Source organism: Malurus melanocephalus, unplaced genomic scaffold, assembly GCF_030028575.1.
Source record: "Malurus melanocephalus ecotype Western Australia unplaced genomic scaffold, MMel_1.1 scaffold_1119, whole genome shotgun sequence".
Classification (NCBI taxonomy): Eukaryota; Metazoa; Chordata; class Aves; order Passeriformes; family Maluridae; genus Malurus; species Malurus melanocephalus.
Genome location: NW_026624351.1, coordinates 49,644 through 74,663, shown reverse-complemented (window position 1 = coordinate 74,663; position 25,020 = coordinate 49,644). Strand labels below are relative to the sequence as shown.

Genomic DNA, 25,020 nt, shown 5'->3' with positions numbered 1-25,020 from the left:
TGCCTTTATATTTCTCTATTTTTACTCAGTCACTTTCAGAACAAATCAGTATTTTAGCAGTGTCTGTTGTCACTGCCAGGCACTGCAGAATGTGCATGCATGTACTGTGTAGCTCTTCCATGTTCCTTCAGGCTTTATTTCCACTGTATGCATACAGTAACCACTTCATCATGCATGTCTTTGTCAATCAGCTAACCTTTYCCCCTTCCCAGTGAAGGCCAATTTTCAAAATTTTGACCTTTTTACAAATCTCTGCMTTAGGAGAAATCATCACTAACTTTTGGAAGGAAAACTTTTTTTTCCCTATCCCCTCCCCTTTGTTGAAAACTAAAAATACAGTTGTGTAGATCAAGTCTTCCTAGAACAAACTTTTTAGGCAGAAATGAAACACAGAACATTATAGTCTAAACTGCATGTAAAGTGAGGTATTAATATAGGAAAATATTTTGCAGCTTTAAAAATGGCTAAGGCTGCTTAATGTTCTTAGTAATTTAAACTGTACAATGAAGTTGTTTTGCACAAACTTGATTGTTAACATGCATGAATTTTGGAAGGTTAAGATGCTAAGTAGTTTTGTCAAAAATTAGTTTTTGTCCAGGTAATGTAATTGATGAAAGTTTTACTCTATACAGTTTGAAATGCTCACTGGTACTCTACCTTTCCAAGGGAAAGACAGAAAAGAAACCATGACTATGATTCTCAAGTGAGTACACTCTTATTTATATATCTCATCAGGTATTCTACAGGGATGCCCTCCGGGCTGCAATATCTAATTTCTACTCTTCCCTCATTTTCAAAGGTACTGGTAAATCCTCACTCCCTATTCCATATTATTAATTCCCTTTGCTGCCTATCTAATTTGCTTTACTATTCCTCTGCCATACCAGGTACAAAGGATTTCATAGCAGCTCTTTAATTCTGTAATAATAATTTCTCCAGCCATATGATCTCTCCCATCTTATCTCCATAATATTTTTTTAACTTTCTTATCCTTTTTTTATGACCTGTATATTTTTTCCTTGTTGTTTTTTTTTCTTCCTTTGTTTTAGGTTTTTGGAGTTTTTTTAGCAAGTATTTTCACTCCTTATCTTTCTTTATCTTACCAGCTTCTCACCAATACTCCTCCCTTCTCTACTCTCCTATGACTTGCCTAAGCWCCAATTCTTCCCTTTTGCTATTTTCAGCATTGATTTTGCATTAGCTCTTTTGTGGGAATTGCTTTCCTTCATGCAGTTAATGTTCTTGTTTTTGCTGATGAAGGTCTGCTATTTTCCTTGCCAATTCCCTGAGTATTTTCTAAACTAATACAACCTATGGTGTAACTGCCCCATTTTTGGGACTGTAGCCAAACACTGTGCAAACAAGTTTGTTTCCTCATATCATAGGTTCACTTCTCTGTTTCCATCTATTTTTAACTAATACCATTTTTTCCATGGAAGCTCAAAAGACTTATGTTAGTTTTTTAGTTTTCTCATTTGTTTTTTGCCTCATTGTTTTATTATTTTTCTCAGTCCTGTTAACCACTTGTCTACCCGTATATCAAAACTGAAATTTCTTTTGCACCAACAACCTATTTTGAAAAATAAGTATATGGATCTCTTTCATCTCTTCTCTAAGTAAATAGAATGTGAAAACCACTAGAAAACACATCCATTATTTTCCTTACTTTTGCTYTCATGATGCATACATGTTATGTTATTCTTTGCCCTTGTTTTTCTTCATCTTATTTGCAACTATATTTAGTGATGCTACTTTCTTCTGCTGTCTCAGCACTCTGCCAGATCAAATCTTCATGTTGTGATTATGCAATGTGTTTAACTAAAAAGTTGTCTATTCACAGCAAGCATAAACTACTTCTGACCACCTCTTATTTACAAGAAGCTAGTCTGAGATAGTTCTGCTGCACTCTCACTTGTTTCAGGAGACATGCATTTTTTTCTGTCTGTGCCTCATGAGTCACATCTTTCTCTTCTTCTCTTTGCCTGCATGTGACTCCACTTTGTTCCTCAACAGTCTTTTCACTGTTGCTATAAATATCTTCTGTATTCAGCTGCCRTGTAGAAAATCCTTGTAGAATAATCCATGTAGAATTATCTCTCCAGGTAATTGATGTTCATAGTCATTCATAGCCCAGAGAGCAGTGSTGAATGGACTGAAATYCAGCTGGTGGCTACAAGTGATGTTCCCCAGAGGCCAATCCTATTTAACATCTTTATCAACAAGCTGGATAAGGGAATTGAGTGTACCCTCAGTCAGTTTGCAGCCTGGACAAGAGGGGATGTTGATCTGCTGGAGGGTTGGAAGGCTCTGCAAAGGGATGAGCCCAGTAGGATGAGGTTCAGTGAAGCCAAGTGYCTTACACTTGGGTCACAACAACCTCAGGGAACACTCCAGGCTTAGGGAAAAATTACTGCAAATCCACCTGGCAGAAAAGCACCAGGGAGTGTTGGTTGACTCTGCAGAACAGTGAGCCAACAGTGCCCAAATGGCTGAGAATGGCACCTGGGTCAGCAATGATGTGACCAGCAGGACCAGGGCAGGGATTGTCTCCTGTACCTGCACTGGTGATGCCACATCTCAAATCCACTGTTCACTTTTGGGCTTCTCACTATGAGCACACTGAGGTGTCCAGAGAAGAGCAGCCCCACTGTGAGAAGCTTCTGAGGAATCTGCATTTGTTTATCCTCTAAAAAGCTCTTACCACTCCCTCCAGCTCCCTGAAAGGAGGCTCTATCAGCTGGGGAGGGTCTGTTCTCCATAGGAAGAAGTAACAGCATGTGAGGAAATGACCTCGAGTTGTGCTATGGGAGGTTTAGATTGGATATTGGGAAAAATTCTTCTTGAAAGAGTTGTAAAGCCCTGGAACAGGCTGCCCAGAGAAGTGGCTGARTCACCATCCCTGGAGGTTTTTTTAAAAAGATGTGGCACTTAAAGATATGATTTAGTGGTGGAYTGAGTGGTGCTGTCTTAATGGTTGGCCTTGATAATCTTAAAGKTCTTTTCCAYCCTAAGMAATTACAGATTTCTGTGATTCTGTAATTACTTGAAGATTTCATTTGAACATGTATCTCTTCCAACTTTTTTCACCTTCTAGTCTTTGTAATTGTTACCAGTTTCAAATAGCTACACAGAAAGTGTGCCATGATGTAAAGACMTTTTTCTCTCTTTTAATGTTTCCTRTGCTTATGAATATTATCATACATWGAAGTGTTTTGMTTTTGGTAATATAAGCAGCTGAAAACCAGAAGATATTTTGAAGTGTTTTCTGATAAATTCACACTTTTTTYCCCTGGCCTATGTTTTCTTTTTATTTTCTGCATCCTAGTATATTTTTCCTTAAATTTTTCATAAAACTTTAAAATGGACAGGTGTRCATATGAATTCCTGTTTTCATAGTGTATATTTAAGATATATTGCTTTTCTTACCTTCTGTTCCCAAAAATCCATGGAAAATACATTCTTCTTACAGCAAACTTTTTTTGGGTTCTTTATTTCTCACAGTATTATGGAGACAAATTTTTGTTTATTCTTCTGTGTTTTACTTAAAACTKAGAAACTGCAGTTTGAAGAAATCACAGGTTGCAGCAACAAAGTTAAATTTTTAAACATTATTTCTCCTTTATTGAAGAGGTATGCCTTCATATAAAATTTTGTCATTGTCCATCAGRAATGTCAGAAAAAAATTGCTGTCACTCATGTAGTTGCATAATATAGGAACTCTGAGGACCTGGCAATTGCCTTTCTTTTTCTCCTGTCATKTGCCTGATACAGAATTTTGTGAAAATTTTGGGCTGGTTTTAGATTCCTCTAGGCACTTGACTTCTAATGCTGAACCTCSAGAGCTGCATCCTAGCCTTGGAGCTGTTTAAAAGGAATGGAAAATGTAGTAAATTCTTGTTTTAGATGATAAAATTTCTAATTCTAATGATGAATGGTAAATCAGTGGCAACATGTATGTACTTAAGTGTCATGGAGGTGGATATCTAAAAATACCTGGAATACAAAAAAAAATCATTCTTCTGAAGGAAACACAGAGAGCTTGTGTCATGTACTGTTACAGACAAAATACAAGCTACAGGTTAAATTAGTAATGGAAAGGAGGAAATTATATCCCTCCTTACCATTACCATAGGTAGAAGAAAAGGTGTGCTCTAGTAAAAGTAAGAAAATGGAGACTCAGTGTTAAATGTAGAGAAAAACAATATGGCAAGGATTACAAAACAAAATTAAATTAGTACARAGACCTAAATCTAAAAATCTAAGACAGGCAAATTGGAAAAGTAATATTTGAAATAGATGGGGGAGGGGGCAAAAAGGAAGAGGTTTAGTTTGGTTTGGCTTTTCTTTTACCTGCTAATCCTGCAAGATCAGTCCTACCTTAATTCAATTTTTCTATTCTGATTTAATGTATGTTTGGTGTGTGTCATACTGTGGTAGTTTTCTTGCTCCTTCTAAACTGTCTTTTATATAACTATCAAAATGCTTTATTTTGTGTCACTGGATAGTAACTGGACCTATAAATGGATCAAAGCATATAAGGAAAATTTACAAGTTTGTAAACTGCTATCCTGTAGCTCTTCTTCTCTACAGGTTTTTCTAATTCTTCCTCAACTTCCTGAGTCTATATTTTTTCTGAAAAAAATATGCTGTTAAAAAGATTAAAAACCTAAACATGTTGACATGACTGACAGCACTTTTGCTCTGTRTCTGATGTCTGAAGGCAATTTCTCAGTGATCCTACTTTGTTTATTATGGACTTGTTGAATGACAAAGGACAGGGGGTATGCAGAGTTAATTYTTACCTAGATATGTTTGTATACTGTTAATTATTTTTATTCTATAGGGCCAAACTTGGAATGCCCCAGTTCTTGAGTCCTGAAGCACAGAGTCTCCTGCGAATGCTCTTCAAAAGAAACCCAGCAAACAGATTAGGTAGAGTTTTTAGCAGAATATTCTAAATTTGGTTATAATATTCATAGCATCAGTGATCATTAAATTGACTAAAATTTTGTTTCTTCTGTAAAATAGGCTTTAAAATAAGAATATAGTTGGCTCTTCAAGTGATCACTAAAGTATTATCATTTCTGCTAGTCATACATSTAAAATTAATGCAGAAGACATAAGAAATAATTTTACTAATCATTCCTTTGATCAAGAAGAAAATAATTAACAGACTCTTTTTTTATTATAAAAGGAGCAGGTCCTGATGGAGTAGAAGAGATTAAGAGGCATGCATTCTTTTCCAGAATAGATTGGAACGTGAGTATCTAATTCAGAATCAATCCAGTAAATTTCTTGGTTAAGCCTTTTATGATTCATATAACCTTTCCATTTCCAATGTGTTCCATCTCTTCAGAAATTGTACCGGAGAGAAATTCATCCTCCTTTTAAACCTGCAACTGGCAGACCTGAAGATACATTTTACTTTGACCCTGARTTTACAGCAAAAACTCCAAAAGGTAAAGACATATGAATGAGACAATTTACATACACAAAAGATAGAATTTGAATTTCAAATCTTCTCATTCAAWATTTGATAGAAGTTGTTGTATTTACAAATTTAAGGTCCTACCAAAATTTCAGTGCTTTATCTCATATCTACATGTTCAAGACTCTGCTTCTAAGTAGATTTTGTGTTTTTCAGATTCACCTGGTATCCCACCCAGTGCTAATGCACATCAGCTTTTTCGGGGATTTAGTTTTGTAGCAATTGCATCAGATGATGAAAGCCAAGCAATGCAGACAGTTGGAGTGCATTCAATTGTCCAGGTGAGTATATCTGCCAAAAAAAAAAAGAATCAGTGCTGTCTCTTGGTGGATGGATTGTTTACTTACCACATCATGATGAAATCATTGTCATCTTTTATACCAGAGAAGATCAGATTATTTTATCCAAAAAAATCAGTGAAGATGCAGGGYCTGTTTAGTTACTGAGCAGCTACAGCTCCAAATAGGCTTCAATCTTAAATGAAAACATTCTACTCTATGTACTGTATTAATAAACTCTTTTAATATCAAGCCATTAGCTATAAGGTGGAGCAGAATAATAGATACCTGGATTTATTGTTTTTTTCCCCCATAAGTGAAAATGTCAGTGATTCCTGCAATGCAGTAGTAGGAGGCACTGGAATACAGTTGTGGATTTTATCTGGATGTTCTGGGCTGCTGTGCATCTTGGAATCCATGATCCATATTCTGTCCCTCCCAAGCCACTTTAAGTGAATTTGCTCATCTGTGCTGTTTTGTGACTGGTTTCAGCATATCCTCCAAGTCAGTGTTAAAGTGCACACTCAAACTTTGGCTTCCTTGATATATTGTAATAACTCTAGTAGAGTCTCCTATATTAATAATTTCAATAGCCTGATCTAATGCATTTCTATTCTTATAAATTTTGTTACTGCCAATGCTCCTTAGGACAACAAACATTTCTGTGAGGCAGGAAAGGTGGTCTTTATACTAGAATGAGGGAGAGGCTTGCCTTGCCTCCTTATGAGGCTGAGCTCATTCTGAAAGCATCCTGCAGTACTGGAGAGTTTACATCCAGTGGGGAAAAAAAGCAAATTGTGTACAGGAGAAAAACCTGAAATAGAAGACCTCTGCAAAATTATATTTCTACCTCCTCTCTCTGATTTTAGTAATTCTAATTACTGAGTCATGATTTAACTTTTGTTGAAAACTTCTTAATATGCAGGTAGGAATAAAAAGATGCATGATTGGGTTTATTTGTATTTTCACTGCGCTGGTATTTTGTAAATATCTGAGAAAACTTTAAAAACCCCACAATTTATACAGAACATGAATAGCCCTTGTATTTCTTTAACATCCTCATGTCTAGAACAGTCACAACATGTTTTTCTACACATTATTGTTTCATGTGTAATAAAATCTTTTGAAATGTAACTTTAGACCCCTTTTTATTCTCTAGAAGCTTTCTGATTTGATATATGCATCAGAATTATTTCTGATCTTGATACCTTGCTAGAATTTTCTGCAAGCTGCTTCTTTCCTGCTCAATTTTGTGGATAAAACCATTTCTCTTTGTTGGTTTCCTTCTTTGTGAAGGGTCTGTTTCTCTGCTACCTTTCCTCTGTGCCCCTCAACCACTTCCTCACTCCTATTTCCTCTTTTCTGTGCTGCAGGATACCCAGATGGTTTCCTGCAAATGCTTTGCATCCTTTGCACAAACTCCATGCACTAGAACACCATTTCCTTCCCTTACAAGAGTGAACAGTGCTCCTCCTTTCAGCTTTTTATTTCTGTGAAAGGATTTTTGACTGCAATTCCAATCAATCTGATCCTATTCATGTGTCTAAATTTTCCAGCTGGCATTCATCTGTCTATTCAGATAATAGAAACAGTGATGCTTTTTACTCTTGTTGTATCACTATTTTATCTTGAAGTCTTCTGATTTTCTTTGGTTTGGAATTTCTATCTTTAATAAAGTAGTAATCAGAAAAAGAATGTTTTCAGTTTCTAAAATRCAATGTGCATTATTTACAATATGTCTAATATATAATTTATAGTAACTTTGAACAGAAGGTCACTACCTTCTGGATTAGGGGATTTAGACACTTTGACCTAGTAGAGTTATCAGTTTAAAATTTTAAGCAAATCAATMGGGATTTTTTTTAAAGTTATTTTAAAAAGATCAGTTACATATTAAAAATATTCATCAATTGATAATGTTATTTTGGTAGCAGTTGCACAGGAACAGCATTCAGTTTACTGATGGATATGAAGTAAAGGAAGATATTGGAGTTGGCTCTTACTCCATCTGCAARAGGTGTATTCATAAAGCTTCAAACATGGAATATGCTGTAAAGGTAATTACTTTGTTATAAACCACACTTTTCACATTTTAGCATTGGGCTTCTCTTATTTGCCATAGAGAACATAGAGACTAAGATTACTTTTTTCTAATATAAAAATATTTTATATGCAACTGCAAAAGTAAATTCGTGAATTCTCAGATGGGTAAGGAGTTYAATAGCAGTCTTTAGTCTGGTGTAACTGCTAGTATAAATATCAACTCTTTGTCTTTGCTTCCTGGTTTTCAGCAAGGTTTTTAATGTTTTTATGTTTTTCTGTAGGGCTCTCGAGCACTTCTTTGAAGGCATTAAATTCTCAGATGAAATTAGTAGATTTCCCAGAACTGCAATGATAAAGTTTTTTTTTCTTTCTGTGTAATAACCTGGGACCAAATGGTTACTATGAAAGCAAGAGTATGTATTAACAGACTTTATAAATGGGAAAAAAAGTAGTCTTTAAATCCTATACTAGGACACAATTCTCTTTCTGGATTGTTGAACAGCTTACTACTTAATTATGTAAACTACAAAGATGAATTAAGTATGTAGATTGCCTCCTGGAAACCTTCCCATTTCAATTTGGTAGTTAAATACTTATTTTTATTCTRGTTCTGGCCAGGAACAGATTTGACTTCTGTGCTTTCAGTTTGAAGTAATTTCTTGAAATTGCAAGAAAGTCTTGGCATAGCTGATAATTCCCTCAGCTATAACATTTATTGTGAAGATTGACTCACTTTTCTGTTGCCTCTCTTATTTTTTTCCTCAAGGAATCTTGAAAAAAGGAATAAGATGATCAGTGTCTGATGTGCTAGTAGGGGAGTGGTAGCAGTACAGGCATAAGGATGAAGGGATAACACAACAATGGAAAAGACATTATAGGAAATTCTGCACTTCAGAAGAGGAAAAAAAAGAGAATTTTTTATACAGATATACTTTTTAAGTAGGGCAAAACAAGATTTTGCTTGTTTGCACAGGGAGAACTCTAGAGCCAAAGATTCAAATGGACTTTCAYAAGAACATGTATTTGAATTAACTCTTGAGAAATTTTTACTTTTTCTGAGRTTTTATACTCTTCTGCTTTGTTTTTTTGCTGCACCAAATAGTTGTTTGAGATTAGCATTGTGAAAATCAGTTTATTAGCATCATCCAAACATCCTCATGTTAAATTAGGAACTTCCTATTTTATTAAATTATTGATCATGGAAGTCTTATCTACTAAACAGCCTTGCATTATTTATCATAGCCAAAGGGTTGGATCACTTATCCTCCAAAATAGTTTTCAACTGAGATTTTTATCATTTTTCCCAACATTTTTCACTTTGCCTTGCTTTTCCAATTTAACAAGCTAGGGCTTGGTTCTAATCCATGCCTTTTGCAACAATAAATACTGCTTAACTGTTGATGCTAATAAGCACACCAAAGTATTACACTSTATAATATTCACAAAACAAATTATRCYCATGTCTGTACTTGCTCTTACAGATTATTGACAAGAGTAAAAGAGATCCCACAGAAGAGATTGAAATCCTGCTGCGCTATGGACAGCATCCAAATATTATTACCCTAAAAGATGTAAGTAGTGTTTTAAAGAAAGCCTTTAGTGTACTATAATTGTGAATCACTTTCTAATTTGAGAGATGATGAGCTTCATGTTTTAGATTTATGTTCATGTTTTTCAGTATTTGAAAATAAAACAATGTCCCAATGCAATTTAGTCACTAGTATTCATGTTTTTATGGAGATGTCTTAGTGTTTTCTTTTAAAGATGCTCATATTTTGGTACAGTGTTACTCTAAGGAGTCAAATAATTCATCCTTCATAAATCCTAGCACAAGGATCATTTATTTAACATTGGCTGTATTTTTAAAGAAACAAGGAAGTTTTTTGATCAGTTAACTTTGAATCTGCTTTTGCATACRTTAAAACAATTTTACATACATTAAAAGCAATTTTAATGTGCATTAGTATAACAAAGGACTCACTCTTAGCACAGTACCCAAAGTAATTTTCATGGACAGTAGCAAGTATTACTCAGTAGCAGACAAAATCTTTCCATATCCAGGCTTGTCACTCTTTTTACCCAGTATCTTTTTCTGGTCTTTGTATGGAACACTGTCTAGGTATTTTTTCTTGCAAACACTTMATCCATAAAAAGCAAGGAATAACATAAATTGGGTGGTAGAGGGATTTCATAGTGAGCAGTATATTCTGATGATCTAACTGAAAAAGAAAATTGTCTTTCCTTGGTTATTCATTAAAGAGATTAAAAATTAAAMAGGCATATGCTTAATGACTTTCTTAGACTGCAGGGAAATATTCTGGTCCCCCAAACCAAACCTCAGGCAAAACAGCAAACCATTTCCAGGAAGCTGAGCTCAGCTGAAAGGAGATTGTCAGACATTTTGGAGTCATTAAAACAACAGCTCATAAATAGTGTGGAGATGAGCACTAGAGAATTCTACATAAAGTTGGTCTGCTATAATCTGTCTTTATTGATATCAGACTGGTTGGTCCTTTCTTGGATGGAGAATACAAACAGAATGTGAGCACTTACCTGAGCTTGAGCATTGTGAATATTTTACAGAGATCCAGGAACAGAATAGAAATCCAAGCAGTCTTTTAAAACTGCAATATATGCTGAATTATTTCACTTTGTGATTAATCTTTTATTGTCATCAGATATTCTAACAGGAAGCATCTTTCCTGCACAGCAACAGCAATACACAAACAGACTACCAAAAAACCAAAAATTTTTTAAAAAAGCCTTAAGTCCACAGAGGGAGAAAGACTAATTCTCACTCACTTCTGCTTCAGATCAGTTCCCCAAGCAGAAATTATGGAAGGATGTCCAATGTAAGAAAARAGATATAGGATTCATATGTAATAGAAAATTATACAATATCTGTAAGAATTTAACATTAAGGTTTCCTTGTCCTCATACAGACCCATGGGGCAGATTGTTGTATATCCCACATTATAGTTCTGTGCTATGACTGCTTTCAGAGAAGAAAAGGAGTATTTTGCCTTCAGGTCTCCAACTCAAGAGCATTTATTACTAAAAATCAACTCATTGTTGATTTGCTCAAATTTTCATTCAGTTCCATTACTAAAAATCAACTCATTGTTGATTTGCTCAAATTTTCATTCAGTTCCACAGCAAAACTTAAATGTTTCTAATCTGAAGTGCCAAAATAAAACATTTCAGCATTAAAGTACCTGCTTTGGAAATTATTAGTCTTCAAGAAATAGTTTACTTCTTTTCTTATATTTCAAGAAGAAATGCAGYAATACTTAAATTTTGCTTAAAATGGAAATTTTCATTCCTATTCAGCCTTTTTATGTATTTTAATTCTGAAGGTATTTTGATTGAAACAATGGATAYTCAAGAGACCAAATTCTTTCTACAGTGCACAGTCCTCTGGAGGTTTTCCTTCTGATTGTTATCAGTGGTCTTTTTTCAGTCCCACAGTATATAAACAAAAGAAGGAGCTATATTGTGCTAAATCAGATGTCCTTCTTATTCAATATCCTGCCTCTGACAGAGCCCCTTATGGATGCTTAGGAAACAGTGTAAGAATGGAGGAAGCACACAGCTTCCAACAAAACATTACCTAGAAACTTCCTGTGCCTGACCATTATAAGTATTTTACCCTTTTTATGTAATAGTTGCTGTTCTGTAACAGAACTTTTGTCCTGGTTTGTGTTATTTAAAACATTGCCTGAAGAATCTTTTCAGAAACATTTTAGAAACTTGAATACAAGATATCCAGTCTCCCTTATCCAAGTGCTTATTTATGATTTTAAAAAATCTCATAACATGTCTGTAAAATCTTATTTCACTTGGCAAAAACCTCAATTTCTTTCTCCATTGYGTTATATTTTGTTCATGTGCCTACATCTGTTTCTCACTACAGCTTCTTACACTTTGCCTGATAAGARAAGACAGACTGACTGACCTGTGGCTTGTGCCCAGAGTTAATTTTCAAAAAGTAGGATCACATTTATGATCTTAGCATCACTCTGTGCACCAAACTGTGAAGAAAAGTTCATCAGTACTTACTCAAAAACATGCTATAAGGTTGACAATACCATTTAGAAGGAATTGGTGCCTTAGAGGAGGGGAATTATTTGTTTGGGGTGAGGTTTTTTTGGGGTTTTTTTTGGCAGACAAACAGGACCAGCAGATGAAATAGTAACCAAATACAAATTTGGTTGAATTCTGCATTCCTGAGATGTGTATGCTCTGTCATATCAAATGAAATAAGCTTATCTCCTCATGTTGTACCAGGATTGGAGGAAGCATGCCATAAAAAAATACCCAGTTTAGTTTCTAGAATTTGATAATTCTGTTTTTGAATACTGTGTAATATTTAAAGTCTTAATACAAACACATTCAGATGATCAGTCATATTTATATGGGAGGAAAATTCCTGTTAAATGAGAACACAGAAACCCATCACATCTTCATCTCCTTAAGATCATTAGCTTGTAAAACGCACAGAATTATTTAACCTTTTTTTTTTCTTTTTCTTTTTTTTTTTTTTTTGTTTTTTTTTTTTTGGTGAGAAAATAAATCCTTTTAGTATAGTTAGGAGCACAAAAATTTTGAAGCTTAGAACTTTATTAGAATATTTTTTCCCAGGTAGCTTAAGACAAGGAAATTGGGATGATAACCCTTTTTTTATTATTTTCTATTACTTAGCTGATATCTATTCTTAAATTTATATTACTACAACTTAGACAATTCTTTTTACTTCAACACAAGTTATTTTTTTATTTCACACATTTTACTGAACTTGCCACATCACCATAAAAGTGATGATCAAATCATAAAAGAGAACAGTCTGTAAAAAGGTTTTGCTAAAGCAGGAATTGTTTCTGGATTAAGTWGGAACTCTGGGAGTGAAATGTCCAACCCTTAAAAAAAMYATTCTGTRATTCTGTGAAAATGCAGCTGAATTCTGTGTGCCTTAAAACATGGTTTGGTATCAGTCTTTAGTGCCCTCTGGTGAGGATTGAAAAATTCTCAGCTCCTTCCCTGGATGATAAAACCGTGTAAAAATTAGGCCATTTCCCATAACTAGAAGGAAGGGCTAAAATATGCCTATTTTAATATTTTCAGACTTTTGTATAGGCTCCATGTGTAGAGTACTGTACAAGTTGTATGTTTTTATCATAGCTACTTTGTATGCATTCACTTCACTATTCACAGAGGTTATTTGAGGCAAACTTAGATTTTTTTTTTTGTCTGACTGTTCAGTTGGAATTATATTTGTTCCTATCTGTAATTTGGTGCAATAATTGGTGCTATAATTACCTCTGGTTTTGCTTTAATTGGACTAGTTTCCTTTTTTTGCTACCTAATTTCTCTCATTTCTAGTTTACTTTATTTTAATGAAACTGTGTGGGGGAAACTGCATGTTATTTATCCTTTTTTTGTCTTTAAACCCTACACGCCAGTATTTCTATTCATTTCACTACTGCTTTTTGTAAAGGTTTTGTGTTATTTTATGAAACAATGAAAATGAACAATTTGGATAGTGTGTGGGTTGTGAAATACAGGGAAAACAGCCTGTGGAAACACCTGCACTATCTCTGCATTTCACATAAAGACAGCAGAGAATTCATATTTTCAAGTTTAAATATTTATGTACTTTTTGCAGGTGTATGATGATGGAAAATATGTGTACGTAGTAACAGAACTTATGAAAGGAGGAGAACTGCTGGATAAAATTCTTAGGCAAAAATTTTTCTCAGAACGAGAAGCAAGTGCTGTTCTTTTCACAATAACAAAAACAGTTGAATATCTCCACGCACAAGGGGTAAGTTCTCATCTCAGACAAAATGTTTATAACTATTGATATTCTTCTCTTTCAGAAAACTTGTATCTTGATACATTCTTCTGTGTGATAATTAAGTAGCTTTTGGTAAGCAATTACATYGCAGCAGGAATTTGTGTTGAAATCAAAACTTTCCTTATCTGCTCTGTACGTGTTCAGATAACTGAGATGATGCAACTGTTTCTGTTGTTCTTCTTGCAGTTTGTCAGCAGTTCTGTGGAATATGCAGCTCATGACTTACAGAGAGGATATGAGGGAAAGAAAGTCCAGAAAGAAGTGCTAGGATCAGTCTTGTTGCATAGCCATGGGACCTGATGTAATTCTAATTTCATCCTGTGATAGACCCTGAAAATTTATTTTCCATTTTTCATACTTGCAGTTTCTTTGATTTCCTAGTTTTGAAGAACATGGTTTATGGCTTGTAACTCTTGTTAGGGTCAGGAAGTTGTAGTAGACTTGTAGGAGACAGAAAATTAACACTTTGGAAAATAAATTTGGAGACAGAGGAAGTAGTTTAAATATAGAGAAGGACAATGTGTTAATTGYATGGCAAGAAAGACAAGTTGTGTTGCATTTTTAAGTGAACAAGAAAAATGGGATAGAGAAAAAGCAGAAAGCAAGGGTGCAAAGGAAGAGTCAAGCTGCTAATACATGATGTTGTTACCCAAGAAAAGATGCTTTGGAACATATAGTACTGAAATTATTTTAAATAACAAATAGCAATTCAGTACACACTGTCATGGCTGGAAGCTGTTACTTCAGAAAGTTTACCATCAAAATTATCTGGTATCTCATTCTGGGATTCATCCCATCAGTCATGTGTGGTTTTATTTGAGCTTATGTGCATAGGAGCAGATCCTTGGCCAGGAGCTCCTGTGGGAGTAACTTCCAAACCTTGATACCTTCTGGATGGAAATACAGATAACAGAATAACAATAACTTGGCTCATTCTTGCCACTTGTGGCCAAAAGATGTCCAGTGTACTGGATCAAGTAAGGGATTTTTAGGGGTTTTTGTTTCTTTACTGTAGATCTCTGTGTGACATTTTACCTTGTATTAGACCACATGCATTTTGGAASATTTGCTTTTGGAATTTTTCAGGTCCTATGTTAAGTACAGCTCCACAGGAAAGCTGGGCATAGATGTAAACAGTGAGCACWCAGCRGTCTTAAAATTAATTCTTTTCTAGAGGAATCCCTCCTGTCTTCATTTCCAACAGGGTTTTACTGTTGGAACTCCTWTGGACACTGGAGGAGCTCATATAAATATGATATTTGGTAATATCTGGTTCATCTTGTAGCAGCAGACTCCTTAATGCTGGTAGATAGTTGAGACTGCTAGGCAAAAGCACAATGTTAAAAAATAAAGTTCCTGCTATTTTTCTCCCTTCCCTATTTTTCTCCCTCCCTTGTGCTAAAATAAAATGGTATTTCTATATAAAATACCAATATAACCTTAACAATCTGGTAACATTTTTTAAAAGCATTGTATTTTTAAATATTTTCAACATTAGCCTTTGGGAAAACAGMTTAACATGGGAAGGTGTTTCATTTATTCTTTGACATAAACATTTTGATTGCTTGGGAAGTAGTATTTTAATTTGAACTTGACTGTTACACTTACTTTTTCTTCTACTTGAGAATTGCTTTCCTATCTTCCAAAAAATACAACTCAAGCAGACTGGTTCAAGAAACTGCCAAATCACCAGCTCTGTGCTGTTTCCATTGCCCACTTCTTTCTTTCTACCCCTTTTAGAATTTCTTTTAAAAAAAAATCAGAAAAATAAAACTCTGGGATTTGTATTTGCCTCTTGGACCACTGAGAATTGTTTCATTATTAGGGAAAAAGGTAAAAAAAAAWTTAGGAACTGGGYCTCTTGTACACTGACATCKACAKCCAGGATGTTYTCCTTAGCACCTACTGTTCCAAGTCAAATTATTTAATATCATTTGTGTATTTCAGCTTATTTCCATAATTTTAAGTACTTGGTTTGTTAAATCTGAGAATTGCAAAGGATTTGCATGCTGTAAAAGTCTCTGCTAAATAGAGTTAATGTGTTAAATAGCTTTGCAGTATGCTTCACACTCTTACTCCTTGGTTTTATATTGCTTTCCTGAAATCCTGCTAAGTTTGGATGGGTGTGTTGATTTTCTGATTTCTGGACATCACTTACTTGCAGAAGTCTGGGGCTGTCTTCTTGTTCTAATATGATTACCTTTCTGAAATATTCCACTATTTCTTCTGTTCAAATGTAACCAGGAAAAGCTGTGTTTAATATTAATAGAACACATAGAACAACAGGGAAGATAAAGGTCCCCATGTTTTATTTCAATATTTAAAGGAGGACACTTAGATCCACTCTGCTGACTTGCAGTGGTGTTTATMCTCTTCTTTACAGAAAGCAAAGAATCTGGAGGTTACTTGTGTAGAAAATACAGCAGATCATCTAATTTCCAAGACTGTCCTTGTGTATTCCAGGTTTTATAAAAGCTTTTTATAATATAACTTCAAATAAGATCACGTTAATTCTGCCAGAACTTTGGCAGCTTCWTCAGTTTTGTCAAGCATAATAAAAAGCTTTTCATGTGTTTAGCTTATTGTATTTAGTGGTTTGTTTTATTTTTTTTAGGTTGTTCACAGAGACCTGAAGCCTAGCAATATTCTTTATGTTGATGAATCTGGGAATCCAGAATCCATTCGAATTTGTGACTTTGGCTTTGCAAAACAACTGCGAGCAGAAAATGGGCTTCTGATGACTCCATGTTACACAGCAAATTTTGTTGCACCAGAGGTAAAATSCAGGATAGTTTATATGCCTTGATTTGTTTTACTGGGATTTTGTTGCTAGCTAAATCTTTTTTTCATTCTTGTGTGACAAATAGAATCACTTCATAAACAGTAAAAATTTGAAATTTTACTATTTGTATAGCATAATCAAAGCATTTCTAAGCACTCTTCAGAAAAAAAATATTTGTCTCCCTCAGGTTTTAAAGAGGCAAGGTTATGATGCTGCATGTGATATATGGAGCCTTGGTGTTCTACTTTATACCATGCTGACTGGGTAAGCATAATTATAGTTTGCTTCACTGGAGAATAAAACAATACAAACAAAAACAATAATAAATGTGGGCCCACTGTTGCAGGTGTAATCAAAGCACTGATTAATCTCAACTTAAAGGCTGAGAATATGCTTTGTCTTTAGTAGAATCCAAGTTTGCAGGGAGCAATGTGAAAAATTCAGCCACTGAATGTTTGAAGTGATGCCATTAGGATATAATAAATGCACTAGAAARGCATTTTTATACACAATTAATTGTATATAAGAATTAATTATATATAAGAATTATATATATATACAAGAATTATATTTATATAAGAATTATATAGAATTATATGTATATAAGAATTATATATAAGAATCTTATATATATAAAATTATAAGATTTTAGTTATTTAATTATAATGAATTCTTATATATATAAGATTCTTATATATAAGATTATATAAGATTATTATATATAATCATATATAAGGATTAATTATATATAATTTTATATATATAAATTTATATAATTAATTGTATATAAGATGATGAATAATATATTGAACTACAGTTCCACAAGTTCAAAAGATAGTTCCTATTGCATCTGTTAAATAGATTACATTTTTATGCTAGGTTATTCAGATTGCCACTTTGGTTAAGAGTTATCATCAAAGAGATTTTTGTATTTTAAAATAAGTAAGTGATAAACGTTTGCTTTTAAGTATATCTCTTTTTTTGGTTGGGGATATTGTGGTATGGGTATGTATAGTGAAGAAAGGAAAATAAAATTCCCATAAAAGGAATTTATCCTTTTACAGCCATTTGACAATCTTGTCTATAATTACATTGAACTTACTGAATCTTGCAGTCAGATTTATAATATTTATATTGAGGCCCAGGTTATGGAAGTTACTAACATTGAATTTGTTTGGTTAAAAAGCTACACTCCTTTTGCAAATGGTCCTGATGACACCCCAGAGGAGATTCTGGCCCGAATAGGAAGTGGAAAGTTCTCTCTCAGTGGTGGTTATTGGAACAGTGTTTCAGACACAGCTAAGGCAAGTGTATTTGGGGGTTAGGAATGGATTGCAATGTAATATGTTGATTATAATCTATGTTATATCATATGTGATTGGGTAAGTTCCACTCATTGTTATTTTAAAATATTGATCTAATCCCTTATGTGCCTAGAATTCTGTTTCCTATTTTTGATCCTTTCATGTTTCAGCAGTCACTTGCATGTAGGAGGAAAAACAGGTGTAATACATATTTATATTATTACATCCTATGTTATTGATATATTAATAAGAGTAGGTAATATTCATTGATATATTGCTAATCATTACCCTACTGAAAATATATTGAAAATACCAAACTCATATATTGGTGAAAATACGTTAATTACTTTTTTAACCTGTCACTATATTATTATATTATATTTTTTATCCYTTATATAATTTAGTTATATAGTTTTCCATGTTATTATTATACAAATGTATTAATTATATCACTATAATATATAGTGTATATTATATATAACATTGTCATATACAATACAATAGTCTTACTCTATAGTAGATAACARCTGTGCTTAGAAATACAGTGTTTAATCAGTATTCACATACACAATTATCCATGGTGACAATTTTAATAAAACTGCATGTGGAAACATGACATTCAAAAATCAGGTAGTCTAAGGCATGATAATGAAAAAAAAAATAATACATTTTTTTACTGCATTTATGGAAAATAAAAATTTTATACAAGATTTTTGAGAAGGCTGTTTTAGACAGCAAATAGACTCTTAACTTCGGTGTGCAATATATGCCCCTTCTATATGGATATTTAAAATGCTGAAATTTTCTTGTTTAATTGGATTCCTTCCTTTTGTGTTGCCAAGTGTCTATTAAATCACATAATTAAAAGATAAACTGTTAACATTGGTAAGTGATTTTTCATTTGTTTTAAGCTGACATTACGAACATATTTTATACCTTTGGATTCTTCTTTTGCAGTTTTGAACCATTAATCTGTTTTAAAGCTGAAGTTTTCCTGTTCTTTCCATTGACCCTTTGTTGACAGGACCTTGTTTCCAAAATGCTTCATGTTGACCCTCATCAAAGACTGACTGCAGCCCAGGTTCTCAGTCACCCCTGGATTGTTCACTGTGACCAACTGCCTCAATACCAGCTGAACAGGCAGGATGCTCCCCATTTAGTGAAGGTAGGCAGATATTTCTTCTGTTTAGCCCAAATTAATGTAAACAATTATGGGATAACATGTATCTCCTCTAAATACTTTGTAAAAGTTGCTATGAGCTAATGTTGCACTAAGCCATAAAATGAACTTGTAAWATGTAATAGGATTTAATGAGAAACCACTTACAGGGAATAAATCTAATACATTTGAAAAAKACTTTCATTTTCTTTTGTTTGAAATCTATTGGACTTAGTTACACTGGAAGGCTTAACTTTCAGAAAACAACATAAATCATTCTTCCCATAGTGAAAAATGTCAGGTGACTATAGAAGAGCTGTAAAATKGTTTGCTAACTTTACAGTTTCAAAGGAGGGTAATTGTCAGTAACTGAAGGAAAACAGAATACTTTGTGATCACAGTAAAAGCTGAAGAGAAGTCAAAAGAGCAGTGTTAATTACTATGGTATCATTCTTCTGCACTCTGAAACAAAATCTGGTTTTACCCCTGAAAGTTTTTCACTTTGAACAAGCAGAGGAAAGTAAGAAATAATTTAATTCTACTTCTCTGTAATCAACCTTGTTTTCAGTCCTACTTCCAAGAATTTCTTGTGCAACATAAAAAAAGATCTGAAAAATACAATTAATACTCTGAGTCAGTTATTAGAAAATTCTAGCATCCAGAAACACAAAGAAAGTGGGGGAGTTCTGATCCCACAGCTCACAACTTTCTACAGTTTTTAAATAAATTTCACGTGCTGAATAATGTGTATGATTTTTAAATATTTTATTGAAAACTGAAATATTTAAGTGATAAGCAGAGACAGTCTACCAATGGCATTTCTCACATACAACATAATGAGGGAACTTAACCTGGCAATTTAGCTTATACCTTCTGGTTTTGACTCTTTAAGCAATGAAAAACTATTTATTACCCAAAAAACTACTGGTTTCTAATACTGCTAGGACTTGAGTAATGCAACAGTATGTTTTATAGATGAAAATAGACTGGAAGTTAAAACTTGTTGAGAGTGTTTCTCAGTATTTAGCACTGCTAAAACATAGTTATGACTGTTCTTTTCCTCTCTACCCCACAGGGTGCAATGGCAGCAACTTATTCTGCTTTGAATCGTAATCAATCACCAGTTTTGGAGCCAGTTGGCCGTTCCACTCTTGCTCAGAGGAGAGGTATAAAAAAAATCACCTCAACAGCCCTGTGAAATGACCTCAAGCAGACATTGGTACCACGGCATAAGATGATAGCACAAATGATAGCGCCAGGTAGCACATCTCTGACAGATACCTGCAAGCACATTCTGGCCCAGCTGGTACCTAAAATGCTGCTGCTGCTGCTGCTGCTTTCATCTATCTCGCTTCAAACTGTTGATGGCAAKTTACTGATCTTACTGGAGCTGCAAATGGAGTGAGGAGTGGAAAGAATGGAAATGATCACGTTCGCGCGACTGAATAAACCGGGAGAATTACAAATGCCACCTCTGTCAAAAATACACTGAATAAAGCACTCTGCACCACATAGCATTATTTTTATAAGGAATATTTTTTTTTTTGTCCCCTAAAATATTCTTTGTTACAGGTCGAGATGGACAGTTTATGTTAAGCACTTAGCTTAAACAATCTGTTTRTATTAGCACTATATACTTCGTGCCATCCAACGTTTTGTATGTTTTTGTAAACAGTTCACAAGCAGTACATTTCTGTGCTGTTTTCTTTAATGTATACATGCCTTGTTTTACTTAGATATTATTAATCATGATGACAATTACATCTGATTAAACAGTTCACCTGGATTAATCAGTATTGTTGGACAGCTCTAAAAGAAGCCTGACTGTTAAACAGCTATTGAATGTAATACTATGGATAAGTAGTTTTCCTTGCCTGTGTCTTTTCTACATTTCTGTGTTTTTAATGCCACATGTCATGTTATGGAAATGAGGATATTGTTTATAGTACTCAAAATTTAAACAGTGAATCTCACCATACTATATATACTATAGGTAATATAACCCAGAGAAAAGATAATTTGCTCTGTATCTCATTGTCTTTGTTACCCCTCCCCTCCCTTTTAGTCTCTCCTATCTAATCTCTGGACTCAGGAATTACTGCTAAATACTTTCTGATAGAGGACATTTCTGTATGGTTTATTCTTGTAATCCATTGTTAATATTTTATCTGTATTCTATGACTTGTGTTTAAGCTGCAAAGGATTTGTTCAGTGAATGAATGTTGGCATTATAGAAAAAAAGGCAACATTTGAAGATAAAGCAAAACATATTGGTCACTAATRAGCAGAAGCCTGCAAAAAGTAGGTTTAAACTGCATTCATCTRATGTTGTCAGTTATTTGCTGATAATTTTAATTGACTGCAAGGGCAAAATGAGAAGTAAATCATAAAGATCTGTTGAGTGAGAAAAGGGCCATTTTAATTYACCTTGAAAATAGTGTTGTCCCAGTCAGGTAAGATGAAGCCATTCAGAGGGAACATTGTCACTTTTCCACAGATGGAAGTGAGTTCACAATGAGGGTGGAAGGCTCACTTTAAATACTGATATATACTTGTAATAATCTTGGCTTTTTGGTGTCTCAGGTAATTTAAGGCCCATCTTGATGGCTGGTCTTGAAAAGATGAAATTGCCCAAATGAGAAGGGGAACTGGAATGTGTTTGAATACAGTGAGTGAARTGTTCCATTCCACCAAAATTACACTGTGTAATGTCCTTCCAGATACAAACATGTCTATTGAGAATTCCAGCTTTAATAAAATATGGATCTGGGTAAACAGCTATTGGTGAACAATGCAATTTTAAAACTAAAATGCAATTTTGTGTTTTGCCTCAGAAGGTATTTTCTTGGTTTAGTGGTATTAAATTTCTTTTATGGTGATTAATTGGCTTATTTCCCTGAAATGATCAGAGGTTTGTTGAAAGGGAGAATCATCTTTGACACCACAGATTTACTCTAAATGARTGAGAGAATTTYTGAGTTCCTAGGGGAAGYTCYCTTTGCTAGCCTTGYRAAGGATCCCACTTTTATTGCCCTTWAAAATCTGTSAAGTATTTAATCCATTATACAATTGTGGAGAAATTGGTTTTATAAACAGATTCATAAATTAGCATAGCTCTCAGAAATTTGAACACACAGCTCTTCCTAAGCAATTAGTATTTTTTTCCTTATTTGGTGCGCTAGCATTGAAATTCCCTTTAGCTGTACAAATGCATCTACCCTTCCTTCAAGAAACATCTTTATGTAGAGACARAAAGAGACCATCTTAATTTTTTTCTGATAGTGTCAGCAGTTCCAGAGGAATTTAGTAAAACCTTACCTCTCAAAAAAAAAATTATTTTTCAGCACTGTGAGCAATTTTAAGTCAGGCTTCTCAAAATCTAGAAACTGTACCTTCTGGGGGGGTGTTAAGGTGTTTATTAGAAGATTGTCATAATCAACAAAATTATTTAAATACTGTTAAAATAAAAGGATGGCAGTACTTGCCAGTGTGTGGGGAATAACATTTCACTTCAGGAAGGAGTTCTACTCTGTTCAGTTTGTGTATATAGGTGCCTGGCAAAGARCAGATATCTGAATAGAAGAAGTGTTAAACTGCCTCACTATTGGCAATAYCCACATTAAAATAAAAGTACTTTCWGTRGTTTTATYGTAGCCATATTTTATGGTCCTCAAGCTCACTCATCATTAGCCAAATAGTGAAGCAAAGTTAACTCCTGCATTTTATGTATCTACATTCTCAAGTGAGCTGTTAATGTAGTCTAGACTTTACAGATGTTGCTATTAAGTCATGTATATGTATCAGCAGAGCATGAACATTTTAAATTGTAGCAAAACAGGGCAGTTTAGCACACCCTAAGTTGAATGTGTTTGAGTCTACATCCACTATATTTTTTTTTAATTTACTKTCTAAACTGAGGTATAAAGGGCCTGCCTATGCAGGGAGGTTTATTTTACAAGCTAGGTGTGGTTTACGTACCTTTATTCCTGGTTTGGATCCATGTTCACAACTTTCACGTTTATTTTTATGTTCTTGTAGCTGCAGTTGTTACAACCTATAAAAAAATCCATATAATGCTTCTTAGAGTCCCAGCACCTTTCTGTTAGAATGTGAGTWTATGACACACTGTGTACATTCACTGCTGGACTGCAAAGTGACTCAGTCATAGCAGATAAAAAAAGGAGAATGCAGATACAGGTGAATTGTCTATATGTTGACCATGGTTTGTTTTTCATTCTTTTAGTGTGAAATTACCATTTACTGTGCTTGAGAGCATAAGGGAATGCAGGGAAGAGTTGAAATACTCATTAAATGTCATCTATATCCAGTAAGGGCAAAGTTCTGTATTCATAATCACTATAACATTGAATGAAACTTATAAGGAGTTTTTCAAGAAAATATTTAAAACTTTTTTTCTAAAGAGACAAGGCCATAAGAAAATAGTTTTACGTGTCTGGGATTTTTCTTTTTTGTGTGTGTGTGTGTGTGTGTTTTGCTGTTGTAAATGTGGTGTACCAACTAAAGCTGTGCTTTTCTATTATTGGAGATAAAGGATTCAAAGTGTGCTGGCCCTTAGTGAGCAGCAATGGGTAACAGATGAATTTTCACTTATGAAAACAATGTAAATGATTAGCTTTATCTTGATACTCTTGACCTAATCAAAGGGAAGGTGTACGTATGAGGGATGTAATTATTTTGCAACCTAGTTGGGGGGGGAAGTCTACTTAGACAATTTTTAAAAAATGACAAAATCACAGATAAAATATTTTTCTACGATTCTATACAATCATACTTTATACTAGTTTTCTCAGCATGGCATGTAAGTGAGTCTAGGGTACTGTTCCAGGAAATCAGTGGTATTGTACCTTGTTCTAGACCATTACAATAGCATCTGTTAGATGCTTGGCACTGCTGTAATAGAACTGAAATGCTAGTTWAAAAAAAAATAATTAATTGTACTGAATACTTTAAATGATTGTTTTATTCAGAGTCTGATCTAAGAGATGTTCCAATCATGCTATTAATGTGTAATTAAAACTGTTCCAGATGTAACTATGAACAGTTTKGGAAAGTTATCATTGCTTGTTTTCCTGTCTAATGGCAGGTTTTGTAGTCTTCAAAAGAAATTGAAATTTCTACTATGAATAAACTTTCAAACATCTTAAAGGGCTGTTTTATGTGATCATTTCTTCTGAACAGTTACAAAAGTCCTTGCTTGTTCATCACTAACTCTGAACAACCTTCACAGGTTGAGTGTGCTTTGCCAGCCAGAAAGGGTTTGTAAAAATCAACTCTTATCAATTTTAGCATACTGAAGGGTAAACATGGAGAAAAAGGAAAAGCACTCATGTTCAGCGGTGCTTACAGACCTGATCTAAGATACAAAAAGCCCACAGTGCAAGGATATTGGTTTTTAGTACCTTGTGTGGATTCCAGTCAGCTCTCAAGTACCACCCAAAGGGAYTGTGCTCAGTAACTCTTGCAATGCCTGCATTGCCCTGGACACTGAAAATATGGGCTTGTTGAATAATAATCCACTTGGTAAACATTTGAAAAGCAAGATTATATGCAGAACTCCATAAATAACAAGCCCATTTTTAGCAGCTCATRCAACTTGGAAGCTTACAGCTGTGATTCTTTTTAATGATGAAAGATTTTCAAAGGTTCCGTAGTCTACAAAAAGTTTGCAGAAATTGTGATTTGTGAGGAATGTAAACAGAGGTCTTGCTAAGTGTACCCAAAAAAAGGCATCAGAGGAGATGAGAGGTTCGGCAATGGGCGCTGGGCAATGTTCTCAGTGAAATTCGCACGTGGGATCAGAGGTGTGCGCACAAAGCTTTACCCTGCCTGTCTARAAACATTTTCAAATTTATTTACAAGTTACCTGGATAAGTTTTAAGTCTCCAGAAACTACAAAGGCAGAAAGGGGGACCAATATAGCACAGCTCCTGCTGTCAGCCTTCCTCACCTTCACACCCTCTGACTCACGGAATCCCAGAGTTTGTGTTGGAATGGCGTTTGAGAATCTCCCGGKTCCAAAGCCGCTGCCGTGCAGGGACAGCTCAGAGCAGGTTCCTCGGAGCCTCATCCTTGAACATCCCTGCGAGGACAG

At 34.4% G+C, this 25,020-nt stretch overlaps 1 protein-coding gene across 1 annotated transcript in view; it reads left to right on the top strand.

Moving 5' to 3' along the window:
- Window positions 1-21,897, top strand: part of RPS6KA3 (ribosomal protein S6 kinase A3) — a 34,136-nt gene extending 12,239 nt beyond the window's left edge. The window contains exons 7-19 of the mRNA XM_057387056.1: window positions 633-703; window positions 4,844-4,932; window positions 5,195-5,259; window positions 5,357-5,459; window positions 5,645-5,769; window positions 7,698-7,823; window positions 9,291-9,380; window positions 13,472-13,630; window positions 16,278-16,439; window positions 16,633-16,709; window positions 17,632-17,749; window positions 18,774-18,914; window positions 19,984-21,897. Coding sequence (XP_057243039.1) covers window positions 633-703; window positions 4,844-4,932; window positions 5,195-5,259; window positions 5,357-5,459; window positions 5,645-5,769; window positions 7,698-7,823; window positions 9,291-9,380; window positions 13,472-13,630; window positions 16,278-16,439; window positions 16,633-16,709; window positions 17,632-17,749; window positions 18,774-18,914; window positions 19,984-20,106 — 1,449 coding nt within the window. The 3' untranslated portion in view covers window positions 20,107-21,897. The remainder of the gene's footprint in view (window positions 1-632; window positions 704-4,843; window positions 4,933-5,194; window positions 5,260-5,356; window positions 5,460-5,644; window positions 5,770-7,697; window positions 7,824-9,290; window positions 9,381-13,471; window positions 13,631-16,277; window positions 16,440-16,632; window positions 16,710-17,631; window positions 17,750-18,773; window positions 18,915-19,983) is intronic.
- The last annotated feature ends 3,123 nt before the right edge of the window (window positions 21,898-25,020 follow it).